The sequence below is a fragment of the Panthera uncia genome, chromosome C2 (assembly GCF_023721935.1).
Source record: "Panthera uncia isolate 11264 chromosome C2, Puncia_PCG_1.0, whole genome shotgun sequence".
NCBI classification, from domain to species: domain Eukaryota; kingdom Metazoa; phylum Chordata; class Mammalia; order Carnivora; family Felidae; genus Panthera; species Panthera uncia.
Genome location: NC_064810.1, coordinates 30,253,404 through 30,280,997, shown reverse-complemented (window position 1 = coordinate 30,280,997; position 27,594 = coordinate 30,253,404). Strand labels below are relative to the sequence as shown.

The following is a 27,594-nucleotide window of genomic DNA, read 5'->3' as shown; positions in this document are numbered from 1 at the left end:
TTTGCTCACAAAACACAATTTTAAAATGTATAAAGCAAAAGTTTTCGTGTAAAAATGTCTAGGCACTAAGTGCTGCTAAACAGCAACCTGCCCCAAAAGAACGGTTTGATTTCACATACAAATAATAAAAAAATTATTACCAATGCCTGCATTGATACCATATAAATGCTATGACACATACATTTGCTATAAAATAGCAACATCCTTAAGGATAATCTGTAGACTGTCATCTACAATAAATGCCCTCATATCATAAATAAAACATCATTGGATCATACACTTGTGAAGACATGGGAGCCAAAATTCCCTTTGCAATATCACTACTTCCAAAATATTTCTACTAACAACACATAATCCATAACCTGGCTTTGCAATGCTGGCAAGTTTAAAAGTTAGGAACCTATTAGTTGTGAGAAAGATAAGCAATGTATTGATCATGCTTTAAACTAGGTGGAAGCTTGCTTTAACCAGACATTCTGCTAAAAATTGCAAGAAAAGAATTTTAGGAAGAAAAGGAGAGCTTTCTATTTTGTTGATTTATATTTTATGCCTTCCACATATTCTGGATATAATCTTCAAACATTTCAGAAAAAACGTTTTTCTTTTCTTTTTCCACAACATTCGTAGCAGAAAAACTATACAAAATTATTAATTCTGAGATTTATAAGTAGCATACCAGTGGGAGTGGTCCTTTTTATTTAGAGAGTATAAGATCAACACTATTGACTGCTTTAAGTGCTCAACTAATCTTCAGACCATCTGAGGCAGCGAGGCAGCGGTGAGCATTTTTGTTCAGCACAGGATATTCGCTTATAAAGCACCAAAATCTCAAGTGTACCTTTGCCCTCATATTCCATAAAACACTTCCCAATGAAAACAAAGTAACAGGAAAGATAAGGAAACCTAAAAGCTTTTAGAACAAGTTATGTTTGACTTTTAAAATCTTCCTTGCCTTAAAAAATGACAAAAGAAATCACAAAGATGGCTGCCAGATACAGACCTCCCCCACCCACCCAAACTAATAAAGAACAGATGTTTCTTTCCCAACTAGGCCTCATTCTGTCCTATAATGGTAAGTCCAAGAGAGTAAAATGAATGCTAAGGACTCACTCACAGCACCTCAGTGCTCGCTGCACATTAGATTCACTCGTGGAGCTTTAAAAACACTCATAATTGGTTTTTACCCAGAACAATTAAATCCCAATCTCCAGAGTACAATTTAAGAGTTCCCTAGATTGTTCTAATGTGCAGACTGGGTAGGTTCACTCTTGTGGTGTTTAGTAGAACTACCTCAAGACAAACTCTGTGTGTTTACAGGGGATAGTGCTGAGAAGAGGGAACAAATTTACCTTTGGCTCAGACATCAAACTAGGCTCTTTACATATATCATCTTAAATATTCCTTAGATAAAACTTCATGATAAATAGTTGTATTCCTACATTTAAATGTATGAGAATTAAATTGAACATATGGGAGATAAATCCTGCTCTGTAAAGCTACTGAACTCTTCTTTATTGAACAAGGACATGTCCCAGGAATATTGTGCTTCCTGAAACCAACAGTGTTTGCTGTGCAAAGACTGAATGCTCTACATAAATAAAAGGATTGGAATAGATCAACAAATGGGCCATGGGCCAAATTCAGCCACTGCCTGTTTTATCAATAAAGTTTTATTGGAAGTCAGTCACACCCATTCATTTATTTTTTTCTGTAGCGACATTCAGACTACAATGGCAGTGAATAGTTGTGACACAGACTGTATGGCCAGCTAAAGTCAAAAATATTTACTATCCGGACTTTTATAGAAAAGTTTGCTGACCCATCCATTCGCTGATCTGTAGCTAGCTTTTAGGCCTGAAATTCATGAAACTAAAAAAAGTTACTAAGTTACAAATCATTTCATGGTCTTTTTCAAAAGTGAAATACCACTGAAGTTACCTTAATTTGATATCAGAAATGTTCCAAATTTAATATCAGAAATGCATGCCAAGTGCCCATGCTATCTATGTTTTTTTTTTCCTAATCTCAAAAGGGAATGTTCACTAAAAGCATTGATGGAAAACTCCAGAATGGTAGCAAAATCAACATTGGAAAGTGGTATGGCATACATTTCTTGGGGCTGGGTAATATAGAAATAACTCCAGATTGTTAAAAAGAAAAAAAAGAGGGTGTTTTATTTAAACAAGACCATATTGCTAGATTTTCTGCCTTGTTACGTAATGAGGCAATGCCTAATCTACCATAGCTACTTTAATGTAGGTTAATGACTTGCACAGAGCACACCTCTTCAGTGAGGAGACAAGAGACAAGGAAACAAACCTACCGTCTGTCATTCCTTCCCTTCGATGAGGCAATGCTGGTTGTTGGTCCATTCTCCCTCCCTTGTGTTTTTTAGTGGGCCGAGGCCTCTGACTCTGACTCAGGGCTGCACTGGTATTACTGTCAGTAGAAAATGGGCTGGTTGGTCGAGGTCTTTGAGAGGAGGTAAAAGCTTTGCCTAAAAAGAAAACAAAGGGAATGTGGTACAGAGGATGTTACAAGGCAGTGATTGTGCGTGTCTTGTATTTCTGCTCTTACTTAGACTAACCTATAAACTTGCCTAGAGATGCCATTTGAAGATACCAAATACTGGTGCATCTCCATAAAAAAATGCCCTGTTGCATTCATTTTATCCAATTTTTAGTAACCAACACACTGCCCGCTGAAAAAAATTTAATAAATGAATAAAAAAACAAATCCACCAACCAAAAGCTTGAGATTACTTGGTTTATTATTTAACCTTGATGATCTCAGTGATATTTTCATGGATATATGCAAATTAATGCTGCTTTTACTTCTTAAAATTAAGGAAGTTATTTCTGAAATGAATTATGTACTGTCTTATTTGCTTCATCAAATTTTATCCTTGGAATCTTATAAACTCACTTTCAGCACAGGAGAAATGTGTTGAAGTAAATGCATTTGAAAATTTACATAAAAAGTCTGCTCAAAGACATATATTAAACTGACCTTATCACCCATATAAATACACGATGAATTTTACTTCTTTTACAGAAACTCAATTGTATTAGTGTATAATATAGGATAGATAGCAGGTTAAAACCACCTTGCATATCCAAAGTGCAATAGGTATTTTCTGATGAATATTATTGTATCTGAGCAGACTCCAAATTCTCATTGCAAAATGAAATTGTGTTATGTCCTTTTTTTGAGCTTTAGTACATACCCAGGGAAATTTATTTTGTGAAAAGGGTAGCTAATAAATTTTCAACATCTTATGATTTCAATACAGTGTTTATTATGGTGAGAGAGGGTCAGTTTATGTGCATGTATTTATTCTCTTGTGCATGTTTTCATTTCACACAAAATTATTGTATGTAGTTACATTTTCTTAAGTCAATGTGACATGATATTGCTTAATGCTTTATTAGATATTAGCATACATGCAAGAAATGCACTTATGCCTTCTAATTTATTAGTTTCCTTGCACTGTCTCACTGCTGTGCTTACAACTATCCACAAAAAAACACTCAGGCAACATAAAGTTTCTGACTTATGCCTTATAAAGCAAGAAAATTCAAATAACCATTATATTACAACATACTTTAGTTTGGATGCTATATGAAAAATAAACCTCTGCAATGCTTGGAGAAAATTTTTTATACCATTTGATGATTCCTAATGCATACTCAAAAGAAATACTGATGTTATAATTCAAAGAAAATGTCCAAGACTGATTTTTATAACCTGAGAGTTTAGTGAAGGGTCAAAATCGTTTTTCTTCACTTTACTGTTTGAATACTATTAAGATTTCAAAAATGCATTTAAAGTTTCATTAGTTTGTTTTGTAAGGTAGTTCAATTTAATTCATATAGTAGAACCTTCTTATATGTGCATTTAGGAATTACAGTCATATAAAAGCATGGATCATGCCAAAGTTATTTTTTTTTTCAGTAAAACAAGCACTTACAAATTACTGATCTATTATTAGAATGACTCTCATATTCATTTTGGGGAAAATAATCAGATATATGAAAAACTATACAATTGGTACTCGATTATTCTCAGAAACCCAAAGTAGATTATGCTACAGAGCAATACGCATGCAGTCATCATTTTATTCAAGTTGCAAATGCAGTGGGTGTATCTTTAATTAGCATCCTTTAAAACAAATAATACATTATTGGGTTAAAATTTTAACAGCCAAACAATTAATAAGACCATCAGCCATTTGAACTGTTAGACTGACAGACTTAGACCCAGTCACCCCATGCTGAGGAAGCCTTCCCAGAAAACGCATTTGCAGAAAGAAATGGGGCAAAGGAAAGTAATGGAGATAAAAGCTGAATAATTTTAATCACTGGGCACATTATTGATTGTGTGAGAATTTTGCAAAGTGTGAGTTATTGAAAATTTAATGGCAATCTCAGTTGCAGCTTGGCTGTAATATAGAAAGGAAGCATATTCCAATTAATCAGCAGAGCCATGAAGGGAAAGGGAAATAAAGGATAGAAGGTGGTGAGTAGGAGCCTATTCTCGGCTCTGCAAAAGTAGCATCCGAAGAGAGTTCTGGTAATTGAGGATCCCAACTGTGGTCATGCATATTAAAGAAAGCCCTGCCGTCAGACTCACTGAAGAGAAAGAACAGGAGAAATATAGCTCGGTGTCTAAAGGACGAGAATCTCTCATGCAAAGAGTGTTGACTCGGAGTCTACCAACCTGTTCTTGTAAGGCTGGTTCCATCCAGCCTAAAACCAGCTTTATCTGCTGCTGCCACCAATGCTTGTGCAAAGCTGCCGCTGGCAAAGATGGAGCCATCTGAGGAGCTACCTACACTAGATCTATGACTAGAAAAGTTACGATCCTCATCAGATGCAGAGCCCCATCCATTTACCATTGAACCTAAAAACAAATGTAGTTGTCTAGTGAGTGGGATATAGTGGATAGCCCATCTGCTTGCACACACTCTGCTAAGGAACAAATAAGCTGCCTCAATTCCTCACTCCTCCTTGAGGCAAGTCTGGTTTCATCGCCACTTCTCTAGCCACATGCAAGCATCATCCATGTTTTACACATTCCCAGCACGGAAGAATGAGTGTTATTTAAAACCTGTGTCTGTTTGCAACACGTGAACAAAACATGTTTCACAGGGTTCCACTCTTACATTGATTGAATCATTACATAATCATTTTCCAAAAGAGAATTACTATGTATATCTTGTGTCCTACAATTCAGGGAGGAACGCTTTTGTGGAAGTAAATTATAGTGCGTAAACTTATCAAAGACTCAGATGAAGAAACAGTGTGAATATATCGTGAATTTAGTGTTGGCTTTAATGATAATTTCCATTAAATATACGCTTGTATACTGGGAAGTGCTAGAATTATTCCAAGGATTTGAAATACAAATTTAAATAATCAGGAAATATAACAACAAACATTATAAACCAAAAAAAATGTATAAATGATAATCAGAGCAAATAGACTTAGAACAAAAGGAAAAAATGTATCTTTGAAAATTTCTATGAATTTCAAAGCTCAGGATACTTTGTTGGTATTTTAATTGTTTTAAGAATTCTAGTTTTCTCTTTGTTGGTAGTCTTTGTCTTAGAAAATTAACCATTATGAAGAATACAATTGGCATTATTATGGATTTTTCTGCAAAATACAACATGGTGATAGAGGAAAAGAATCACCCTTTGATGTGCAAAATATGAACATACTGAGAAATAACTTTCATTCTTAATTTTTTGGCAAATTATTTACAATTTTATATTTTTTCCTCGACCAAGTAATACTGAAACAGTAATCTATTACATAATATAATTAACATTACAATATTTATTTAAGTTGTATACCATTACTTCATGACACAGTAAAGTGCCAAGTGTGGCTTAGCCTAAGTTTTATAAAGAGAGAGCAAAAAGAAGTATTTATAAGAAGTTAATTTTAGCTTTTCTAAATAAACCAATCACATATTCACATAAAGAGATTAAATTCAAGTGCCAGCGATTCCCTCCCCGGCCCCCGCTTTTTCTCCAATGTTTAAGAGACAACAGTATAGTTAGGAGTGTTGCTGTGATGAAGTATTTGTATGTGTAGTCTGGGTCCCGGGATACAGTAACACGGGTTCATGCACTTGCAAGAGAGAGAGAAAATAGAAACCAAAGGGGTTAGAAGAATCTGAGAAGCTAAAAGGGTGTTAAGTGTAGCAGAGAAAGATAAGAGCTTTGATTCTATTTGCCAAAAGCACAGGGATACAATTCTTATTTTCCAAACAAATTCCCCTGACACAGGCCACTGCAAGGAAGCGCAGATAACACCAGCAACCGAGCCTCCTCTGAGAGAACCATTTCTGAGTTAATAATCGCAAGTCAAGGACCAACAGCCCAAAACGAAGGAAGAAATGATGTCATGGGCTTTGCAGTATAATGCTACGGTAGATAAGAAAAAAGAAAATCAAAGTGATTCAGTCCATGATCACCAGAGAATATGAAACCCTAGAACTGAGGATAGTTTTGAAATACATGAAAGCTCATTCCTGTCCCTGCTATGTACTGTTTTCTGTATTTCTAAAGGTCTGCTGAACATCTGCAAATAAATCTGTGCTATCTGAAACTCACTCTCCAAACAAGCATCTCCTTTCCTACATCTCCAATTTCATTCCTAAGCTCCTCCTGATTTCCTTCTGGTCCCTTTTATCTTCAGCGTCATCTGAACTACTTTTCTCATCTATCACATAACTTGGTTCCTTCACTCACAACCTTACCTTGTTTGCCAGCGCCACATTCAGCTAACGAGTTAAGCATCTGAGATCCTTCAATATGTAGTCCAGCCTCCCTTTCCAGCCCCAGACCCTCTTGATAGCCTGTGTACTCCCACCGCCTGCCCTACGTAGCCTTACCTCTCATTCCTTAACACATCTCTGGATTGTCACTAACTCTATAGACCACTGTCAAACTTTAAAGTCCAAATCAATATCCCATCACCTTGATTCCACCTCACCTCGATCTCTGTCTTAGGAAGAATCAATTTCTCTGCTTCCTGTGTTTTTCAAACACTATGCATACAGTAGCGTATCAGGTCTCTACAAACTATAGTTTGTTTCATATAAAGGTTTCTTCTTAGACAGTGGAACTCTAGAAATTAGGGACTCTTACTAATTTTCATATTTTTTCTATAGGTGCTTTTCTATAGGTGTTTTGTTTTCTATAGGTGTTTTCTATAGGTGTTTCAACAAACATTAGGCATACTGGATTAAATGTCTTCAACATTCTCATTACTCAGCATAATTTCTATGTGATTCTATCCCTTGTGGCATTTCCCAGCAATGAACTTATGATACTTATAGAAAAAATGTACTCAAAAGAACTTCTAAAAAATATAGTAAACAAGGAATATAATGTCAGTCAACTTTTGTTGATAACTTGGAAAACAGGAAAAGAAGGGAGTTATTACCCAAAAGGGAAAATTTTAAAAATGATTAATATACATATCTTGGCTATGCTTTGATACACTTGAATATAGATATTTGTCAATATCTTGATCAAAGTAAGATAGTAATGTTATATTAAGTGGCAATTTACTTTTTTTTCTCCTGAACTATCTATCCACACTCAACCATCTATCTTAATGTATTTAGTCCATTTTTGAAATAACTGAGTCTTTTTGTTTTTTCTCATTAATGTTGGCTTGCTGTGTGGTTCCAGCTTGAGGATTTGACATTTTGACAAATAGTCTCTGAACCTGAAAATGTAGGAAAAATCCTATACCACAGCAGTGCCACTACAGAAATGCCACTTAGGGACATCTCTTAACAGAGTTAGCTTGACTTTTTCAAAAACACTCTGTTTATCTCCTGTGATAGTGAGTCCTTCATATAAGGATTTCAATGTACAAGTTTGCCAGTCCCTAAACATACCAACTACTTTCCTGCCTTTGTGTCTTTGCTCTGAGTTTATCTCGATTGTTAATGCAACTTTCCATTCCCTCAGAAATCCCAGTTATTCATGAAGTTTTCTTTGGTGCTTTCTTTTTTCTTTCTCTGGGAAAAGAGAGTAGCATGGAAGACATGGCTTCAAGTAGGTTTTGGTCAATATAGAAAGAACACCACTTCTGTTTTCTTTACTACTCTATGTAAGAGCTAAGAAATTAGATAGATGACTTCAGAGTTGAAGACACATGTGTCATATAGATTTGGCCATGGTGGACCACAGGAATCCTCATCACTAAAGAGAGGCAAGTGCCCTCAGGTTCCTATAGTTGAGTTCACCTTCAAATGGAGAGCAAGAAGGAAACACATCAAAAGAAGGCAATAAATTTTCTTTTTTCTTTGTCCCTTGGACTTTACCTTTGATAGCCCCTCTTCTGTAGTTAAATGTGATATATGGAATGGGTGTGTTTGTGCAGATCATTTTTATAGAAAATTGACAATACATCATGAATTAAAAACGTATAACATATATTAAATTTCATCCATGTTGTAAAATTGTTTTTTAAATATATTTTTTCATGTTATTTATTTTAGAGAGAGAGCATGAATGGGGAAGAAGGGCAGAGGGAGATAGAGAATCCCAATCAGGTTCCATGCTCATGACCTGAGCCAAAATCAAGAGACAGATGCCCAACTAACTGAGTCACCTAGGCACCATATAAAATTGTTAAAGTTTATTTAGCAATCACTGATTTACCCTATCTGTGGCTACCATGCTTGTTCTTTCTTTAGATTTAAGCATCAAGAGTGATCTGAACATATATGTAAACCATTACAAGAAAGAAGACAATGATAGGAGGAAAAGAAAAACATTGATTCATGAATTAGAAAGTAAGCAAGTTTGGGGATAACTGGTTTACTTTCATAAAGGTAAATATAAAAATTAAAATTAAAATAAGATAAAAACAGAAAGGAAGGCAAACCATAAGAGACTCTTAAATTTAGGGAACAAACTGAGGGTTGCTGGAGGGTGGGTGGGGGAATGGGCTAAATGCGTGATGGACATTAAGGAAGGTACTTGTTGGGATGAGCACTGGGTGTTATATGTAAGTGATGAATCACTGGGTTCTACTCCTGTAACTAACTTGCATGTAAATAAATAAATTTTAAAAAATTAAAATGAACATGAAGTGAAAGAGTTCAGGTAGAGATTCTTTACAAATTATACACAATCCATCCAATTTGACATGTTATAGCCCCAAACATAATCAATACATATTTAAACATTTAATGAAAAATGAATTTATGCCACATAGCCAAATTTATTTGTGTTTACATTTTCAATCTTCTGAAATTTCTCAGGCTTAAAGTTGCTGAAAGGCCAAAAAAATCTCAAATTTATTCAAGCTATTAAAGAAGAACTGCATATAGGACATTAAGTTGTTGCTCAAATGTTACTGAGCAGTAAAATACCATGATAAAGTGGCATCTTTCTGTGTCTCTATTACATCTTCAGCACTAAAATTAATTTATGATCAGTCATCAATTCATTTACATGTCGTTTTATGCTAAATCCTTCCTTGCTGATAAATGCTTATCCTTAGATCCACTAAGCTAGAGTAAAGTCTGTGCTTTATAATATGACCCTGCTAATTGTTGCATTACCATTTTTATGAGATACAAAAACTGGCTGTCCCCCATTTTTTCAGCCAATATTTAATTGAGGAACTCTTCCTATTAAGTGCAATCAGTCTAACTATGTGTTAAGTAAAATCTTCAGCTATACTTGTCTTTGGATAAATCAATCCAAATATTGACCTCTGCTTAAATGGAGAAAAACATGTCTAATATTTAGAAATTTTTCTCTCCCTCAAACATATTGAATATGCAACAATTCCACCTGCATTCCTCAGAGAGAGAAAGAATGTGTAATATACATGAAAGCAAAATAAGCGATTAAAAAATGTCTTCCTTGGGACATAGGACACCTGTTAGCTTGCTCCACTCAGGTGAATAAATGATGTTCCCCTTTTATCTGTTAAATCTGAAGTAAATATTTAATTTCTTTTTAAATACATCACAGTCTAAGATAATGATTTCATTATTTTTGGCATCATCTCTGAAATTCTCCTAGTACTACAATATTTTCCTTAAGTTTTTGCAACAAAAACAAGGCATCAGGTCACACTTTTAAGTGGCCAATTCTCTAAAAGCTGTGTGGTCGAGTAAGGTGGTGAGGCTGCCAGGTTTTACTGTGTTCAAAATGATCTGGTTTGGGAGTTCCAGTAAAACCTCCAAAGACATAAAATACAGAAAATATAGAGCCGCGATTTCCTTTCAGCCGTGGTATTTATGTGGGGTCCAGCAGTTAAGGAAACTTTTATTCATTTCACTTCATGGCTTTCCCTCTTGGTTGTACTTTTGGTGATCAGTGAAGCAGTTAGAATCTTGGCTTCATGCTCAGGACATTTTCCTTCTGTCCTCTCTCACACTGCCTTCTGTTTCTTTTTTCCTGTGGTGGAGTCATTAAATGCAGGAAACACTTACCCTTGACTCCCATCATGGAAGATATAGAAAGAAGTATTAACTCCTCTCCCTACCCTGTTGCCCAAAAATGGTGGATTTGCCATTTAGGAAGACATATAGCAAGCATATTCCTAAAGACTGAAATAATTCTATACGTTTACTTTCTAGCCCAAATCAGTGTGATGTGCTATAATCAAGATAGTTTTAGACTTTATTACTACCAAAGAGATTTAAATTATGCTATAAATAAATTAAAAATAAGATTCCCCACAAAAAGTGCTGATACAGATGATTCTTGTTAGCAAGAGTCACCATAACTGAATATAGAACTAAATGTAAGATGATAAGTAATAAAGGTTACAGCTAAAAATTAATATTTTTTACTCTTGATTAAGTGCATGGGGGAAGGATTAATGTTTCCAGAGATAAAATTATATGTTGTATTTGTATGAATATATATTCATATATGTACACACATACACGCATGCATGCAGAAAGGAAGAGAGACACAGAAAGACAGAGATAGAGATCTGTATGTTAGGTAATAGACCGAGGGATCATTTTCCTTTTAAATATGTTAAATTCAGAGATTAAAAAAAAAAGTTGATCATATCCAGAGGAAGGATCATGGTCATTTATCTTGAAAGTAAGATACTTATTTTGAAAATTCTTTTGCCACCTATCAGGTGGGTATAATCTTAAAAGATGTTAAACCCCTCTGTGACCCAATTTTCGTATCTGTAAAATATGAACTAAAATAGGTTTGTGATAGGTAAGGGATTTAATATACGTTAAAACTTTAGGACAGGGATCAGCAAACTTTTCTATAAACTGCCAGATACCAAATATTTGAATCTTTGCCGTCTCTTTTTGTTTGTTTCATGTTCTCTTACAATTGTTTAAATATGTAGGCAACATTCTTAGCTCATGGAGTCACAACAAAAAATCAGGTCACTGCTTGAAGAGTGCCTTGCACTTACTAAGGGCTACATACGCACAAGATAGTATTCTTCTTGTTGATGGCATTATTATTATTATCATTATCATTATTATCATATTTAAATTCCTAGCCAACAGTTTGGAAGGAAGAGACATTTGGTAAATGTTTGTTGTAGGAATAAATAAATAATATAGTAGACTTGCAAATACATTTTCCACATTACTGTTTTAGAAACTGAATGTTTATTTCTCCCTAAAATTCATGTGTTAAAAGCCCTAACCCCTAATGTTATAGTATTTGGAGGTCGGGTCTTTGGGAGGTAATTAGGTTTAGATGAAGTCGTGAAGGTGGGTTCATCAGACAGAATTAGCAAACTTTTAAAAAGAGACCAGAGAGCTTGCTGTCTCTCTTTGCCTTTTGAGAACGTGTGGAGATACCTGGTTGTAAGCCAGGAGGAGAAATTCACCAGGAACCAAATCTCCTGGCACCTTGATCTTGGACTTCCCAGCCTCCAGAACTGTGAGAAATAAATGTTTGTTAAGTCACCCAGTCAATGGCATTTTGTTAGAGCAGCCTAACAAGACTAAGACATTGAGATTATGGAATAGGAAACTGCTGATATTTTCCTTTCTTCTTGCTTTTCCATTCATGGACCATTATTTCAAAATTTAAGATGTCTATCACAAATTACTTAGTTGTTTTGAAAATATCTGGAATTTATATAATTATTTCTTTATAAAGATGGGCTCTGCACTTATTCCTTAATATGATTAAGTGTTGGAATGTTATATATACAAGTAAAATACACACCGGCTTTTTAGTCCATCTCTGTGTTACCAGTGGACTCTCATTCTGGTTGGATTTAGAGTTTCAGGGAATGGAATATAACTTTTTGTCGCATTTAATAAAAATGGTTCTTAGTTTCATGAAAATGAAAATCTCTACCAAAGAATTTAGGTGAAAGTAATGACTGAATTCCTCACATCACGTACGAATTTAGAACCCTGAGTAAATTACAGTAAAATCAGAATCCTCTCTGTGGGCACTTACCATCTTAGAAACATAAAAAGCCAATGGCAGCAGTGTCTGTTTTTACTGCCCACCTCAATTAAGGCCATTAAACTAGGTTTAAGGGTCTGAAGAAAACATAAACACATTAGAACAATATTCATCAGCATGTTGATTTCTGTAACATTTGGTCCATACATACATTCACCTTAGGGCCATCCCCATGTATGCTTACATGTGCATATGTGCACGCACACACACTTACACACTCACATATGCTTACAATCCTATTTACACCCACACACACCTACACACACTCAGAGCCCTAAATACACTCACACATGCAGTTGTAATCACAAACCCTATCAATATTCTTTCACACACACATCCCACCCTCACTCACACTTCCTACACACACACTTTTTAAAGAAAATATATTTACTTTTGATTTATATTTACTTACATTACACTTATACACTAGAAAACAAAACAAATTACATCTTTGGTCATACCTTCCCCACAAAGTTACTGCAGAGCCCCAAAAAAAAAAAAAAAAAGGAAAAAAGAGGAGAAGAAAAAAAGGAGAAGAAAAAAAAGAAAAGAAAAAAGGAAAAAAGAAAAAAAAGAGTTTCCTTTGGCTACTTCCTGTAAACCACAACTTCTTTCACTGAGAAGATGCATTATTCATAGGGCAAATTCATCATGTAATACACACCTAAACACCCTGAGGTTTTTATATACAGCAGTAATTAAGCAGTGAATTCAAGTAGGAAAACAGACTGTTTTCTTAGCAATAAAAGCTTCATTTGGAATGAACAGTATACTAGCTACAAGGAGAAAGGCAGATTGGTTTTAACCATGTTCACATTAGACAGCCTAACAGGTGAGCATGTAAAAGTGCGAAATGGCAATCTTCTGATTTATAGATATATTTATCATCTTTGACATTATAATATTTAATAAAAGGACTACATAGGCTATAGCTGCCCTTTTTTGTGTGCTATTATTGCAATTCTTACTGCATTCCTAATGGAGAGGAGTTCAGTATCATTAGTGAGATATGCAAAAATATGCAGAATTTTACCCTGAAGGAGATTATGTTGGAAATTCAGGCAAGAGGGCTTAACATAATAGTGCACTAATAAGTTAGCTCTCTGCATTCAAAGACTCAAACTTTTGCTTTGCCACCTTCAGTTGGATCTCGATTTCAAATCGCAGCAGTATATCTGGAGTTCTTAAATCTTAATTAGCCTGGCAAGCAGACAGCCCCCAGGTAAGAAGCAAAACAAAAAAAGTGGGCTCCTGCATCACACATTGTATTATTCAGGAAGGCATAGAGAGGAAACATATAGGTCCTCATCCTTTTCCATCACTGTCCTAAAGAAGTTTCCATCAGTGTTGGCTCAAGTCAGAGTGACAAACCTTTGCAAGCTGGGAGCATACACATGAATTAAATGGGACCACGGTACATGCCTCCTAGGATGAAGATGATATTATCAAGGTAAATAGAGACATGGGTGATTTTTCTGAGAAGACCCAATGCCTGCAAAAGCAAGATCTACATTTGGGGTAGTTGCGTCTTTACAGTCACATAAGAGACATTTATGTATGTGTGTCAAAGAATGGATATCTACTGGAATAGAAAGACTACATTTTTACATTTTCCCAGATTCATTGTGTACATATTAGGATTCAAGTTTTTTCAACAAAATTGGATAAACTTAAATCCTTTCAAATAGGTTGCAGTCCTGGGATCATCTTAGGAGTGTAGCAACTGCAACATTTCACTTAGTGAACAAAGCCAGAGGACGCCAGAGGACTAAACTGCAAAAATAACTGTATTACTTGGGAGAGGAGCAATTACTGAATCCAACGATATGAAATGCGTAAATGTATGGCTTATCTCGCTATACGTTTTCTCCACACAATACCTTGTGCAACCTTAGAGAGGCTCATTCTGAAGACTTGCTTATTTTCATCAGTGAACGATTATACAGAGTGAAATATCAAAAAGTGTTTTGAGATTGCGTTCACTTTGTATGTTGCTCCTGATATACAAAATATATCATTTCTAAAAGTCAAGGTTTTTTTTTTTTTTTTATGTAATAGACTTGGTTCCCCAGTAGAGTGAACTTTTCTTGAAAGCCCTGGATATAATTGAGTTTTCTTTCATGTCTTTAAGGCTTTTTAAAATTCATGAATTTTCTTATCATTTTTGCAGCAAAGCAAAAGTATTTCCAAATCCTTTTTGAATTTTGTGTTTAATATTAACATATTTAAAATGTTATAGAAATAGCTGGAGTGGAATAAATCTTACATAAGAAAGTGCTTGATTTTTGATGCATTTGAGTGTAATAAATAGGTCAGTTATTCCTATTAAATCAGTTACATTACCTGTCACAGAGCTGTCTAGATTGTCCATACTGGATCCGGGTGTCTGCTCTAGTGCCCTCAGGGGCCTGGGGATTTCTAAAGCTTCTTCCTCATCATCAGCATCATCATCTGGAACATCTGTTTCCAAATCGGAAATCAAGGCTCCGGACATGTAACCTAATGGTGGAACCGGGGGCTGTGGAGGTTGATTATTGCTTTGAATGTGCCTAGAATTCAAATGGGAGGAAAAAAAAGAGGGAATTCATTAACAACCCACAAAATTATAATTACAATTAAACAGCATGTTACAGCGACTAATTTTTTCTTCTTGCTTTCTATTAACTAATTTTGGAGCTTATGATGGTTTCTCAGAAGAGACAATGGGCTATGTATACATGACTAGTCAAAACCATAACCATATAAACTATTACACTCTTCTATTGGTATTCATGGGGTAATATACAGAGAAAAAATATACAGACCTAGTATTTTTGTGTAAATAAATCATCAAAGGAGAATAGGAATGTTTGCACAAATATTTAAAGTTGTTTTTGTTTTTGTACCATAAGAGTATAATAATTTTGTTTCCAGCTTAGTGTGGAAGTTGCATTCAGCCTGTGTGGAGGCCATATGAAGAAAAGATGTCACATGAAGAGTTAAATCCAATAACCCTTCTCTCAACCATGAGCACACTGCCTGACCTACAAGGCTTTCTTCCTGCAGGCTCCCCCATGAATCAGGCCACTGGTTGTTTCCACTTTAACACAGTTTAAAGTAGGAATGACTACTTTGTGTTCAGGTTACTTATTTGTGCCTCTGTTTTACCTACTGAAGTCTAAAACACTTAAAATACATAAAAGGTTCATCTCAGCATTTTCTGTGTTTAGAATATCAGGTGTGCTAAACATACCCTTTGCAATGCATGTGTATCTTTAATCTCAGCCTTGTGAAGTAGACAGAATTCATATTTTCAGCTCTTAGAACCTACCCAAGGGATGTTCAAACTTAAGTGACTTGTTTCAAATGGTATGGTTAGCAATATGTAGAGTTGGACCCTAGGTTCAGTTGATTCGCTTTGTGACTACTTAAGAATTTCTTCTAGGTGCACCTGGGTGGCTCAGTTGGTTAAGCTTCCGACTTCAGCTCAGGACACGATCTCATGGTTCGTGAGTTCGAGCCCCGCATTGGGTTCTGTGCTGACAGCTTGGAGTCTGGAGCTTGCTTCGGATTCTGTGTCTCCCTCTCTCTCTCTCTACCCCTCCCCTGCTTGTGCTCTGTTTCTCAAAAATAAACACTAAGAAAAAAATATTTTCTTCTGAATTATAAAATGTCATTATATATATGTATAACAAATAAAAATGGCATATATATAACATATATATATAACAAATAAAAATGACATATACATGTATCACATATATATATAACAAAGAATGACATGTATACATATGACATACATATGACATATGTATATATGTCATTCTTATTTGTTACTTGTTAGTTGTTATTTGTTCCTGTCATTAGGGAGTGAATATACCACATATCTTAATACAGTAAATCTTTTTTTTTTTTTTTTTGCCTTAATACAAAGTATTTAAAAGACGTTGGCTATTTAAGGCAGATGTATAAGTGTTATGCATTTTCACCCAAAGATTTTGAATTAGAAATACAAGGTTATTTTTAATACCTGCATTTTGGGGGCAATTATTTCACTTTTCCAGAATTTATTTAACATCCCTCTCCCAAATGCATTCTTGAACTGGCAACCAACTCCAATGTTAGCAACATTATAAATTTTTCAATGGAAAAAAACCCTTAAGATGTTAGTTCCAGAAGCCACCTCAATATCATCAAGTGCACATCTTTAACTTAATGGGTCAGGAATATGAGGTCCCAAGTCATCATCTGACATTCATTATAGCTCATTTATGTAAAAATCAGAAAGTTTCTTAACTACCAATGCAGAATATCTTGAGTGTTGATGATGACATCCTGTAAATGTTGCCTCAAATTCTGTTTGTGAATCAAGAATGGACTGAGTCAAGTCATGAGCAAGAGAATACAAGGTGATATTTACATATATGATTCCTTCTCTAATGGTGTGCACTTTGGTCCTGGAAGGTACCAAATAAACTGACATTCTAGTCTTACATCATTGCTGACACCTCTTGAATGGAACAAATATACATTAATGTAAAAAAAAAACCATATTTCTTGAATTCAGCAGAATTAGGAGATAAACTAAAATAGGAAGAGGGTGCAAAACATTTACAAATATCTTCTAGTGACAAGCACTGTGCTATGCACTACATGGGTCAATATATACAGAGTCCCTGGAGGTGGAGCCTAGGAATTATTATTTCTTAAATATTTCTCCTGTGATGTTGATGTACAGCTCAGATGAGGAGCATATTCCATTCCTGAAGGGTGAGATCCTGTGTGAGTACATAGAGGTTCATAACTTTTACACAGGGAGTCAGCAATGACACTCTGGAGGATTGTTGGACTGAACAGAAACATACTCAGAGAAAGAAACAGGGTTTTCCCTATGGGTACTTGGAGCAGGTAAAGAAGAACTAGTTTGTTCACTCATTTAGCATATATCTGTGCAACACTCACTAAAGGTAGTGCTCTTCTAAGGGTGGAAATACAGCAGTGAACAATTTAAGTGAAAACCCAAGCTCTTCTGAACAGCAGCTATATTACAGCTAGATACTGTACTTAGTCTTGTATATGAGGAAACTCATTAAATTCTTTTTTTTAAAGATGTTATTTTCAGTAATCTCTAACATCCAATGTGGGGCTCGAACTCATAACCTCGAGATCAAGAGTCACATGCTCTACTGACTAAGCCAGGAAGAACTCATTTAATTCTCACACAATATGATGTGTAATAAAGAATTTGACCTTGCCCAAAGAAAAGCTAGGCTTTTGTCATGTGCTCCAGGGAGATAATCTCTAAGTTCTAGAATATCCTACCTGATAGAAGTGTCTTGTTCACCTGGTAATCTTAGGCTTTTCCAGAGAGTCCAATAATGTGATTTATGGTAGGGGCTTTTAGTCACATGGTATCAGTTTGCCTTCTGGAGGAGCTAGAGACTGAGGTCAGCCATGCAGATAGCTAACAATGTCTATGACAAAGGTGCAAGAAAGACCATGAAGCTCAAGGTTCACGTGAGTTTCCCTGGTTGGTAATACTCCATGCATATTGTCACACGTTGTTGGTGGGAAAGTAATGCTTTCCACAACTCCTTTGGGAGAGGGCGACTGGAAGCTCTACCTTTGGAACCTTCCCAGACTCTGTCCTGTGCATCTCTTCTCTTGGCTGATTTTAATCTGTATCTTTTCAATATAATAGACCGTAACTTTCAGTATAATGGCATTCAGTGAGTTCTATAGTTCTTTCTAGTGAATTACTGAAACCAAGTGGTCTTAGAGACTATTCTCTTACATTGTATATGAGCTAATTGGTATTATCATCATCATTTTACAAATGGGAGACTGAAGCACAGAAATGTTAAGTTGCTCAGTGTCATATAGCTTGTAAGTAGTGACAGTGCTACTTGTCCCAACCTCAACTGCCCTCAGTCAAATCCCCGATCAGGCAATCTGGAATATCTGAGAGTGGGGACTACATATCAATATATTTTAAGGTTATCCAGGTGAAATGCAGGTGAATTTGGGAACACCTAAGCTATAATCTGTGTCTTAAATTACTGAAGTACATGGCCACATTAAACTGAAGGAAATCCTCTGGCTCTTAAAGCAGTCGGCTTCAACTTAAATAGTGGTATTTTATGAAGCAGCCTGATGCAAAATAATACTGTTTAACAGATTTGCTTTGACCTTTGAAAACATATCTGATGATTGAGAAAAAATGTTTAAAAACCTCTGGTTCTAAGAAAAGATCCTATGCTCATAAGAAGCTTTAAATAATACTCTTGGTTTTAGTATCTCTTTGTACATTTTGCTGTATTTTTAAAATAAATAGTTCAACACTGAGAATGAGATATATCTCATTATCAACTATCCCAGTAACTAAGACTGTCAAAAAAAGCAAATACTATTTCATAAAAAATTAACTTCAAGTACATCGTGGAAATCAACAGAAGATAATCAGAGGTATGTCACTGAGATTTCATTTTCAAGAGTCAGACTTATATGTCACTATTTGAGAGAAGAGAGCGCACATAAAAAACAAAACAGAACAAACAAAAAAAAAACGATTGTACAAAATTGTGAGAGCCGGTCCCACTCGTATTTTTTCCATGCTTGCACAGGATATCTAAGTAGATTGCCATCAATACCTAAGGAAAGGTTATGGGTTGATTAGAAAAAAGGAATTTGGTTATTCTAGGTTTTATTTTTTAATGCACTTACTGTTACTAATATTGCTGTTTTTTCTTCCTGTCTCATTTTATTCAGCCCAAGGATCTTTGAATAACTGACCATATGTGATTTGTAGAAGCTTACATTTACATATTCATGACCACATACAGAATTAATCACAGGCACTTTGAACAATCCAAAAGGAGCCTTATATTGTAGCACTGGAAGTGAGTTCAAGGATAAGCTAATCGAAGCTAAACTGTAAATCAGAAAAGATTCTGGTGTAGCCAAAAGCACTTTAGCATGCAATTCAGCAGATCTGAATTCTTGCTCCGGGTCACTCCTTAACCAGTTATATGACTTTGATCCAGTTATTTAACATTTTCTTGGTCAATTTCTTTACGCAGATGATAGAGGAAATGCAAAGAAGAATTTCTAACCTCAGCTGTATAGTTATATGAGAACTCCTTATGAATTTCTTGCAAAAGAACACCTCCTCTGTCCCTGTGCTGAAGGCATGGGTCTCCTGACCTAACAAGAATACATACCATGTTTGCTTTGCTATATCAAACTGATAGGCTCTGGTCAGCTCGTCCAGGTGAGCCTGCAGCATGGGCTGCATCTCTTCCCGTGGGGATGGAGTGAGGGTTGCAGTGGACTGCTGTCCAAAGGAAATAGCAGGCGAAGAAGCCACGCCTCGGACTGGAGGTGTCGGGACACGATCATCATCTTCTTCCAGTTCATCTTCCATACCCTGGTGTAAGTATGTTTGCACGGGTAATGGCGGACACCAGCTATCGCTGTCATAACTGAAATCAAGTGAGAAAATATAAACTCTATCAACACATACATCCATATACACATACACACAATCATACTGGCAATAAATAACAACCACCATGGGAACAACAGCACCTAAAACGTTCTCTCGGTTTATTTTGTCCTGATTTCAGTTTGTTGGTGGGACCATGGTAAATCACCTGGCTGTTATCTTAATTTCTACTTCCAATTACTACTGCTATCTCAATATCTCAATCTATTCTTACAAGATCTTATTAGCTAATTGTTACCCCACAGTTACAAAAGGCAATAACTTCCTAACAAACTTACTCATGTGGAAAAGCCAAATTGCTAATTACAGACAATTAATGAATTAATTTAGTGCCTTAGTGCTTGTAGATTTAACTACTTTCTTCTCCTGTTCATCCCTGTGTATGCCAACATTGATCATCAAAGAAGTGTCTGAGAATTTTACTTTTATTCTAGATCTATGCTAACCTTTCACTCCATATGACATGTCAGTCTTTAAGACTTTGTGCTACGAAATGGATTCAATGGCCCTTTGATGCTCCTGATTCTCTAACTTCCTCAGTAAAAACTCATGCTTGCCTGTATCTATAAAACAGACGTTCAAAAGCTAGCCTGCAAAAATACATATTAAAAAGAAAAATAACAACTTCTAAAGAGAGTATTTTTCTTAGGGACTCTGGTAAGGGAATATAGAAAATTAGCCCAAACAGTTTTCATTGTGACACAACATCAGTGGCATTTCTATTTGTACCTTCTCCATATACTATCATTTTCATAAATCAGAAAGATCCCAGTATGCTTTAAAAAGGAGACTTAAGAATGGGATAAATAATATCATTGAATAAAATATGTAGTGAATGTGATATTATTGAATGTCCTATAAATTCCACTTCTACTGAATCTTTCTCCAATACTTCACCTCTACTTTCATAATCACAGATCAGAATCCTTCTGATGTGAACTAGCTCATTAACTTGCTTTCCTAGTCTCCTGGGATTTCATCTCTGTCTCTTCTATCCTATCTTCCATGCAGACAATGGGATTATATTTCTAAAATCTTCATTCACATTACACCTAGGCTTTGAATTATTCAGTGATTATCACTATTATAAAAAAAAGTTCAAATTCAATAGCAGGGACTAAAAAAAAAAACAAAACCCTTTCCCATCTGATCAACCTATCTTTCTACGTATTTCCCCAACATCAGCCTACTGTATATTTTTTTCTAAACTCTGGGCCTGTATATGACTATTCTCAAATCATCTGCCTGTGAGTTCCAGTTCTTCCTTTGGGTTCATTTCAAATGTTGTCACTTTTTTGAGGTATTCTCTGCCTCTGCCATATGTAATTGATTGCAACTCCAAAATACTTACATTGTGGTACTCCCCATATTATATTGGGATTACTTGTTTCATGTCTATTTTCTCCTACTATTCTACGAGCTCTTTAAACTTAGAGCTCCATCATTTTCAACTTTGCATTTCTAGCACCTGATACAGTATCTACCATATAGAAGTTTCATTAAAGAAACTAAAAATAGATGAGTATTACAAGTGTATATATGTAGTCTTGACCTCCCTAACAAATCCTGACTTGTAAATGTCTAGATGATGCTCGAATATTTTTACTCAAGTGTCTTCATGTACCTTTTAAAGCTGAATTTATTAAAAAAAAACTACACATGGATGTTTCTAGCAGCTTTATTCATAATTGCCAAAACTTAGAAGCAATCAAAATCTCCTTCAGTAGGTGAATGGATAAACTGTGACAAAATTTATCCATAGGCAAAATTTGAAAAATTTCCAAATAATGGAATATTATTCAGTGTCAAAAAGACATGAACTATCAAGCCATGAAAAGAATTAATGGAAAATTATATACACATTACTAAGTGAAGGAAGCCAATCAGAAAAGGCTATGTACTGTATAATTCCAAGTATATGACATTTTGGAAAAGGGCGAGACTATGGAGACGGTGAAAAGATCACAGGTTGCCAGAAGTTAAGGGAAGGGAGGGATGAATAGGCGGAGAATGAAGGATTTTTATGACAATGAAACTGCTCTCTATGATATGATAACGGTAGATGCATCTCAGTGTACATTTGTCCAAGCACACAGAATATACAACTCTAAGAATGAATCCTAATGCAAACCATGGACATTGGGTGATACTGGTATATCAATGTAGGTTCATCAATTTAACAGTGTATCACTTTAGAGGGAAACATGGATAGTGACTGAGGTTATGCATCTCTGGGGGTAGGGGGCATAGGGGAAATCTCTGTACTTTTTGCTCAGTTTTGTAGTTAACCTAAATCTGATCTGACAAATAAAGTCTATTTAAAAAATCCTTGAATCGATAATCCATGTACTTGATAACCATGTGCTAGGTAACTGCATCTACTTACAGAGCATGCAATCCGGTGGGGCAGACTGATACTAAGCAAATAATCAACAATGCCAAGTACTATAGAAACAGGGAGGAGGAAGAGTGAAACTAGTTTTGGGGTAGGACAAGGCTATGCAGACCACAGGAAAAGGGGATATTCTAAGTAACACATTTGGTGGCCCAGAGAAAGAGAAAAGATAACAATATTTGAAGAACTCACATAGTTCCCTAACTGGTAAGAGCTGGAAAATAAAGGGAGTTGCCCAGAGATGCGGCAGGAGAGGTGAGGATGTGCCAGATCATGCAGGGCCTCATCAGTCCTGAGAAGGACTGTAGGTGATGGATAGTTATCCTGAGAGGTTTTTTTACCGGGAATAATATCAGCTTTAGCTGCCAATTTACCTCTTTTGTTGAGGCTATCTCAATAATCTACCTCAGTGAGTTGTAAACTGAAGACCTTGTTTGGACGCCCTGTTACACTCTAACAGGAATATCCCTTCAAAATATTGTTTATATTGTAGTATAAACAGGCACACTTAAATGTGTTACAGACAACAATTTTTGTTTTGTATTAGGAAATTCCATTGGTTAAATTTGTATTCTCATCTATTGACTAGGTAAGTACTTCTCTGACTTGAAAAAAATACATTGCTCCAAAACGATGCCATTTTGATCTGTTTTATATGTTGGAGATCAGAGTTAGATTTCATTAAAAAAAAAAAGGTTCTTTTGTGTACAAAGTTTGCAACCCAAGGCCCCAGCTGGATTCAGTGCTTCCGGTTTTTCCCATCCACTAATCAATCCCTCACGCCACTTACAAATTGGTCTATGAAATCATGAGAATTGTTTGAATAAAATATTCATTTCTGTTTATTCTATTCTGTCCATTATATACGTCTAAGCCTCAATCTTTTTAGATGGGTTTTCCAGTTTCTCAACGAGAATCTCCTACTCAAAATAAATTGGTTTCCTTCTTCTCCTATTCCTTCTACCGCTCTTTCTCCTCCTCCTCCTTATTATTATTTTTTTAAATATACTTTTCCATTCTGGTCTATTAGTTTAAAGAATTCAACTTATTTTGAATAAGCTGAACTCCTCCAATTTCATCTACCTTAATCTTATGGATCCTTCAAGCCACAGGCTATATCCCATATTTTTATAAAGATTGCCCTGATAAGGCCAACTAGCACTGATATATTACTCTTCTGAACTTGAACTGACATTTTTGCACATTTACTTGGAAATTGATTATGCACAATGTTATGCCATTTCCAACATTGGTTTATTTAACTATTGTCTAATTTATTTTAGAATTTAACCTTGCACATGTTGATAGTGTCTTTTCCTCAAGTGGATTTATGCTATATTAATATTATGGCATTGAATTACTTCTGTTTGGCCACACCTGCCATAATACTTTAAAAATAGTAGATGATAAGCCTATTTATTGATTTGAAATGAAAACACATAAACTGATTCATTAATAAAAATACTCATGATGTTCAATGACATGGATAGAGGTACAGAGTATAATGCAAGTATAATGAAGTAAGTCAGTCAGAGAAAGATAAATGCCATATGATTTCACTCATATGTGGAATTCAAGAAACAAAACAAATGAGCAAAGGGAAGAAAAACAGGAGAGAAAGAGACGAATCAAGAAACACTCTTAGTTGTAGAGAACAAACTGATGGTTACCAGAGGGGAGGTGCATGGGGATATGGGTGAAATAGGTGATATAGATTAAGGCGTGCACTTGTGATGAGCACTAGGTGTTGAAAGGAATTGTTGAGTCAGTATATTGTACATCTGAAACTAAAATTACATTATATGTTAATTATATTGAAATTAAAAAAACAGGATGTTTAGGTTTCTTTTATTAACTTAATTTTTGACTTTAAATGGTATATTATAAAGTCAAACAAAAATATATATAAGAATCCTAAAAAAAAAAAGGACAAAAATGAAACACCTGCCCATTTTCAAGTATGAAATGTGAGTGCTATTATACTTCATCCATAGTTATAATTAAATTTACTCCAGGGGTGCCTGGGTGGCTCAGTCGGTTGAGTTACACTTCAGCTCAGGTCATGATCTCACAGTCTGTGAGTTCAAGCTCCGAGATGGGCTCTGTGCTGACAGCTCAGAGCCTGGAGCCTGCTTCAGATTCTGTGTCTCCCTCTCTCTCTGCCCCTCCCCTGTTCATGCTCTGTCTCTGTCTCTCTCTCTCTCTCAAAAATAAATAAACATTAAAAAAAATTTATTCCATAAAATATCACATTTTTTTTTGTTCCGTAAGTTAGAGCATGTATTTCCTTTGTTTACGTTGGCTTATTGCAAGGGATTTCCTACATTTGAATAAATAAAGAGCATGTTTATATATTCAATCTTTAATTATTCTCTAAAATTACCCTACTTCATAAGTAGTAAACTATCCTTGCTGCTAATAATCTAAAGAGAACATACATAGGGGCACTTGTACCCCAATGTTTATAGCAGCACTCTCAACAATAGCCAAATTATGGAAAGAGCCTAAATGTCCATCAACTGATGAATGGATAAAGAAATTGTGGTTTATATACACAATGGAATACTACGTGGCAATGAGAAAAAATGAAATATGGCCTTTTGTAGCAACGTGGATGGAATTGGAAAGTGTGATGCTAAGTGAAATAAGCCATACAGAGAAAGACAGATACCATATGGTTTCACTCTTATGTGGATCCTGAGAAACTTAACAGAAACCCATGGGGGAGGGGAAGGAAAAAAAAAAAAGAGGTTAGAGTGGGAGAGAGCCAAAGCATAAGAGACTGTTAAAAACTGAGAACAAACTGAGGGTTGATGGGGGGTGGGAGGGAGGGGAGGGTGGGTGATGGGTATTGAGGACGGCACCTTTTGGGATGAGCACTGGGTGTTGTATGGAAACCAATTTGACAATAAATTTCATATATTAAAAAAAAATAAAGAGAACATACATGAGGAATGAAAATATGTAGACAGCATAAGAGAAACAAGAAATAATGTTATATGTATCATATGTTAAGTTTACATAGAAAAAAATTGTAATTAGTTGCACTCAACTCATTTTTTTGTTATTCAAATACCATCAGGCAAAAGAGAGCCTAACCAAAAATTATACAAACACATTGCATAATGTATTAAATGACTAAAATATTTTCCAGTAGCTCTTCTTAAATAGAATGGGTGCTTATCATCACTTTCAGTCTTTTCTACAAAGGTAATCTAGAACGGGTGAGAGCAAACGCCACCAATGCAAAACATAGGCAAAACTGAATATGGGATTCATCTCAGAGGTTTGAGCAAGAAGACAAAAATAGAGAGATGAGGATAAAACAAAGACTGGGAGAAGGATGTGGCAGAAGAGATGAAAGAAATTTGGGACACAGAGCACATGATGCAGCAGGGAGGGCTTTTCACCATCTCTGAGGTATCCATATCTTAATCCATTCCAGAGCAACAAATGCTAGGTGTCAGGCCATTTCTGAAGGGCAAGGAAGTAACAAGTGATTCTATAAAGGTTATCAAAAGTGTAGCTTTGTTTTTAGTATTCTCTTCACATTTATAGATATATATCTTATTTGAGTGATGGAATTTCAACTTTTCCTAGCAGTAGCGTAAAGAAGATTGTGAAAATGCTCCTGATGCCAAACTAATGGTCTTTTGGGCCAACCATTCCTAGAAAAGATTTGTTTTGTTTTGTTTTGTTTTTTGTTTGTATGTTTGGTTTTTTACTTATTTATTGTCACTGAAGTAAGAGGCATCAAATTATCTGTCTTGCCTGGGAAATAATGAGAAAGATGACAACAAATCAATGTTGCATGTGAACTAACTAGTTAAAGGCCAGATACAAATACCGAATTACTAATAAAAATACAATACAGTTCAACACCCGCAAAAGCTTGCCAATCTCTAATTGTAGCTACAAAGAAAAGCATCAGATTTCTGTTGAATCCTTACTGAATTCTTCCTGGCATCATATGAATGCGTTAAAAATACATTATATTTATAGCTAAGGGTGAATATATCGTGATACATTTTTATCAAGCCGAGAGGGGTATATCGATGACAGAACATTTACCAGTTTTGTTATCAGACTCCCTATATGACATACAACTCTCCACAATTGGCCTTAGGACACCTCTTCAGATTATCTCCTACTATGAATATTTCAAACTCAACAAATCTCATACCAGTTGCTGAAGGATACACACAAGCAATTAGAACGCAATGTGATGTAGTACTGACTACAATAGAGGAGGAAGCTTAAGGAATAAGAAAATTAAGGAAAGGCAAGTAACCTTAACTAGAGTAGGATGGGGTTTTGAAGGAAGAGTGGGAAGTACTGAAGGAAAACTAATGGGGCTATTCATTTTCATTCTCATCTTTTATTTTTTTTATTTATTTATTTTTTTTAATTTATTTTTGGGACAGAGAGAGACAGAGCATGAACGGGGGAGGGGCAGAGAGAGAGAGGGAGACACAGAATCGGAAACAGGCTCCAGGCTCCGAGCCATCAGCCCAGAGCCTGACGCGGGGCTCGAACTCACAGACCGCGAGATCGTGACCTGGCTGAAGTCGGACGCTTAACCGACTGCGCCACCCAGGCGCCCCTCATCTTTTATTTCTATTCTTTCCCCTTTGGCTACAGAAAATTCTCTCCATCTGCACAGCAAATGGTGACATTAATAACATTTAGTTGTAATCGTTTGTTAACAGTTTATTCTGGAATCTAGGCTACTTTAGGTTAGGGACCACTTCTCGTTATCTTTGCTCCTTTTGCTTCAGAAAGCTCAGAGCTGGCATCCAGCAACCACCTAACTCTGGGTACAATTATTTGTGAATAAATGATTCAAGATTCACCTCAACACTGAACTATCAGATGGCTCCAACTTTATCTGGTATACTTGGTTATCCTTTCCTGAATGCAAATTATTATTTTGTATACATTGCTCATCTAGGGCTTATCATGCAAAATAGTGCGTGTGTGTGTGTGTGTGTGTGTGTGTGTTTTCTGTTATCTACCTACCACTCCTGTGACTCCCTAGATCAGAGATGAGATCTTCCTGAATAACTGTGTGTTTGTTTCTTTCATTTCTGTTGCGTTTCTTCCTGACACTGGGCTTAGCACTTGTTATGTACTTGAAAAAAAAATGTGTGCTGAATAAGTTCTCAATTATGATATATTAAAAACAACAAAAATAAAAACTATGTATCTCCATAAGAAGTAGAGTTGCAGAATTCTTTTTTTTTTAATTTTTTAACATTT

The 27,594-nt window shown here is 35.6% G+C and overlaps 1 protein-coding gene across 1 annotated transcript in view; it reads right to left on the bottom strand.

Annotated features, from left to right (window-relative positions):
• The window catches only part of ROBO2 (roundabout guidance receptor 2), a 609,164-nt gene that overhangs the window by 15,501 nt on the left and 566,069 nt on the right, over nt 1-27,594 (bottom strand). Inside the window, exons 24-27 of the mRNA XM_049627999.1 lie at nt 19,657-19,917; nt 14,801-15,006; nt 4,720-4,902; nt 2,324-2,497 (exon numbers count right to left, since the gene is read on the bottom strand). Coding sequence (XP_049483956.1) covers nt 2,324-2,497; nt 4,720-4,902; nt 14,801-15,006; nt 19,657-19,917 — 824 coding nt within the window. The remainder of the gene's footprint in view (nt 1-2,323; nt 2,498-4,719; nt 4,903-14,800; nt 15,007-19,656; nt 19,918-27,594) is intronic.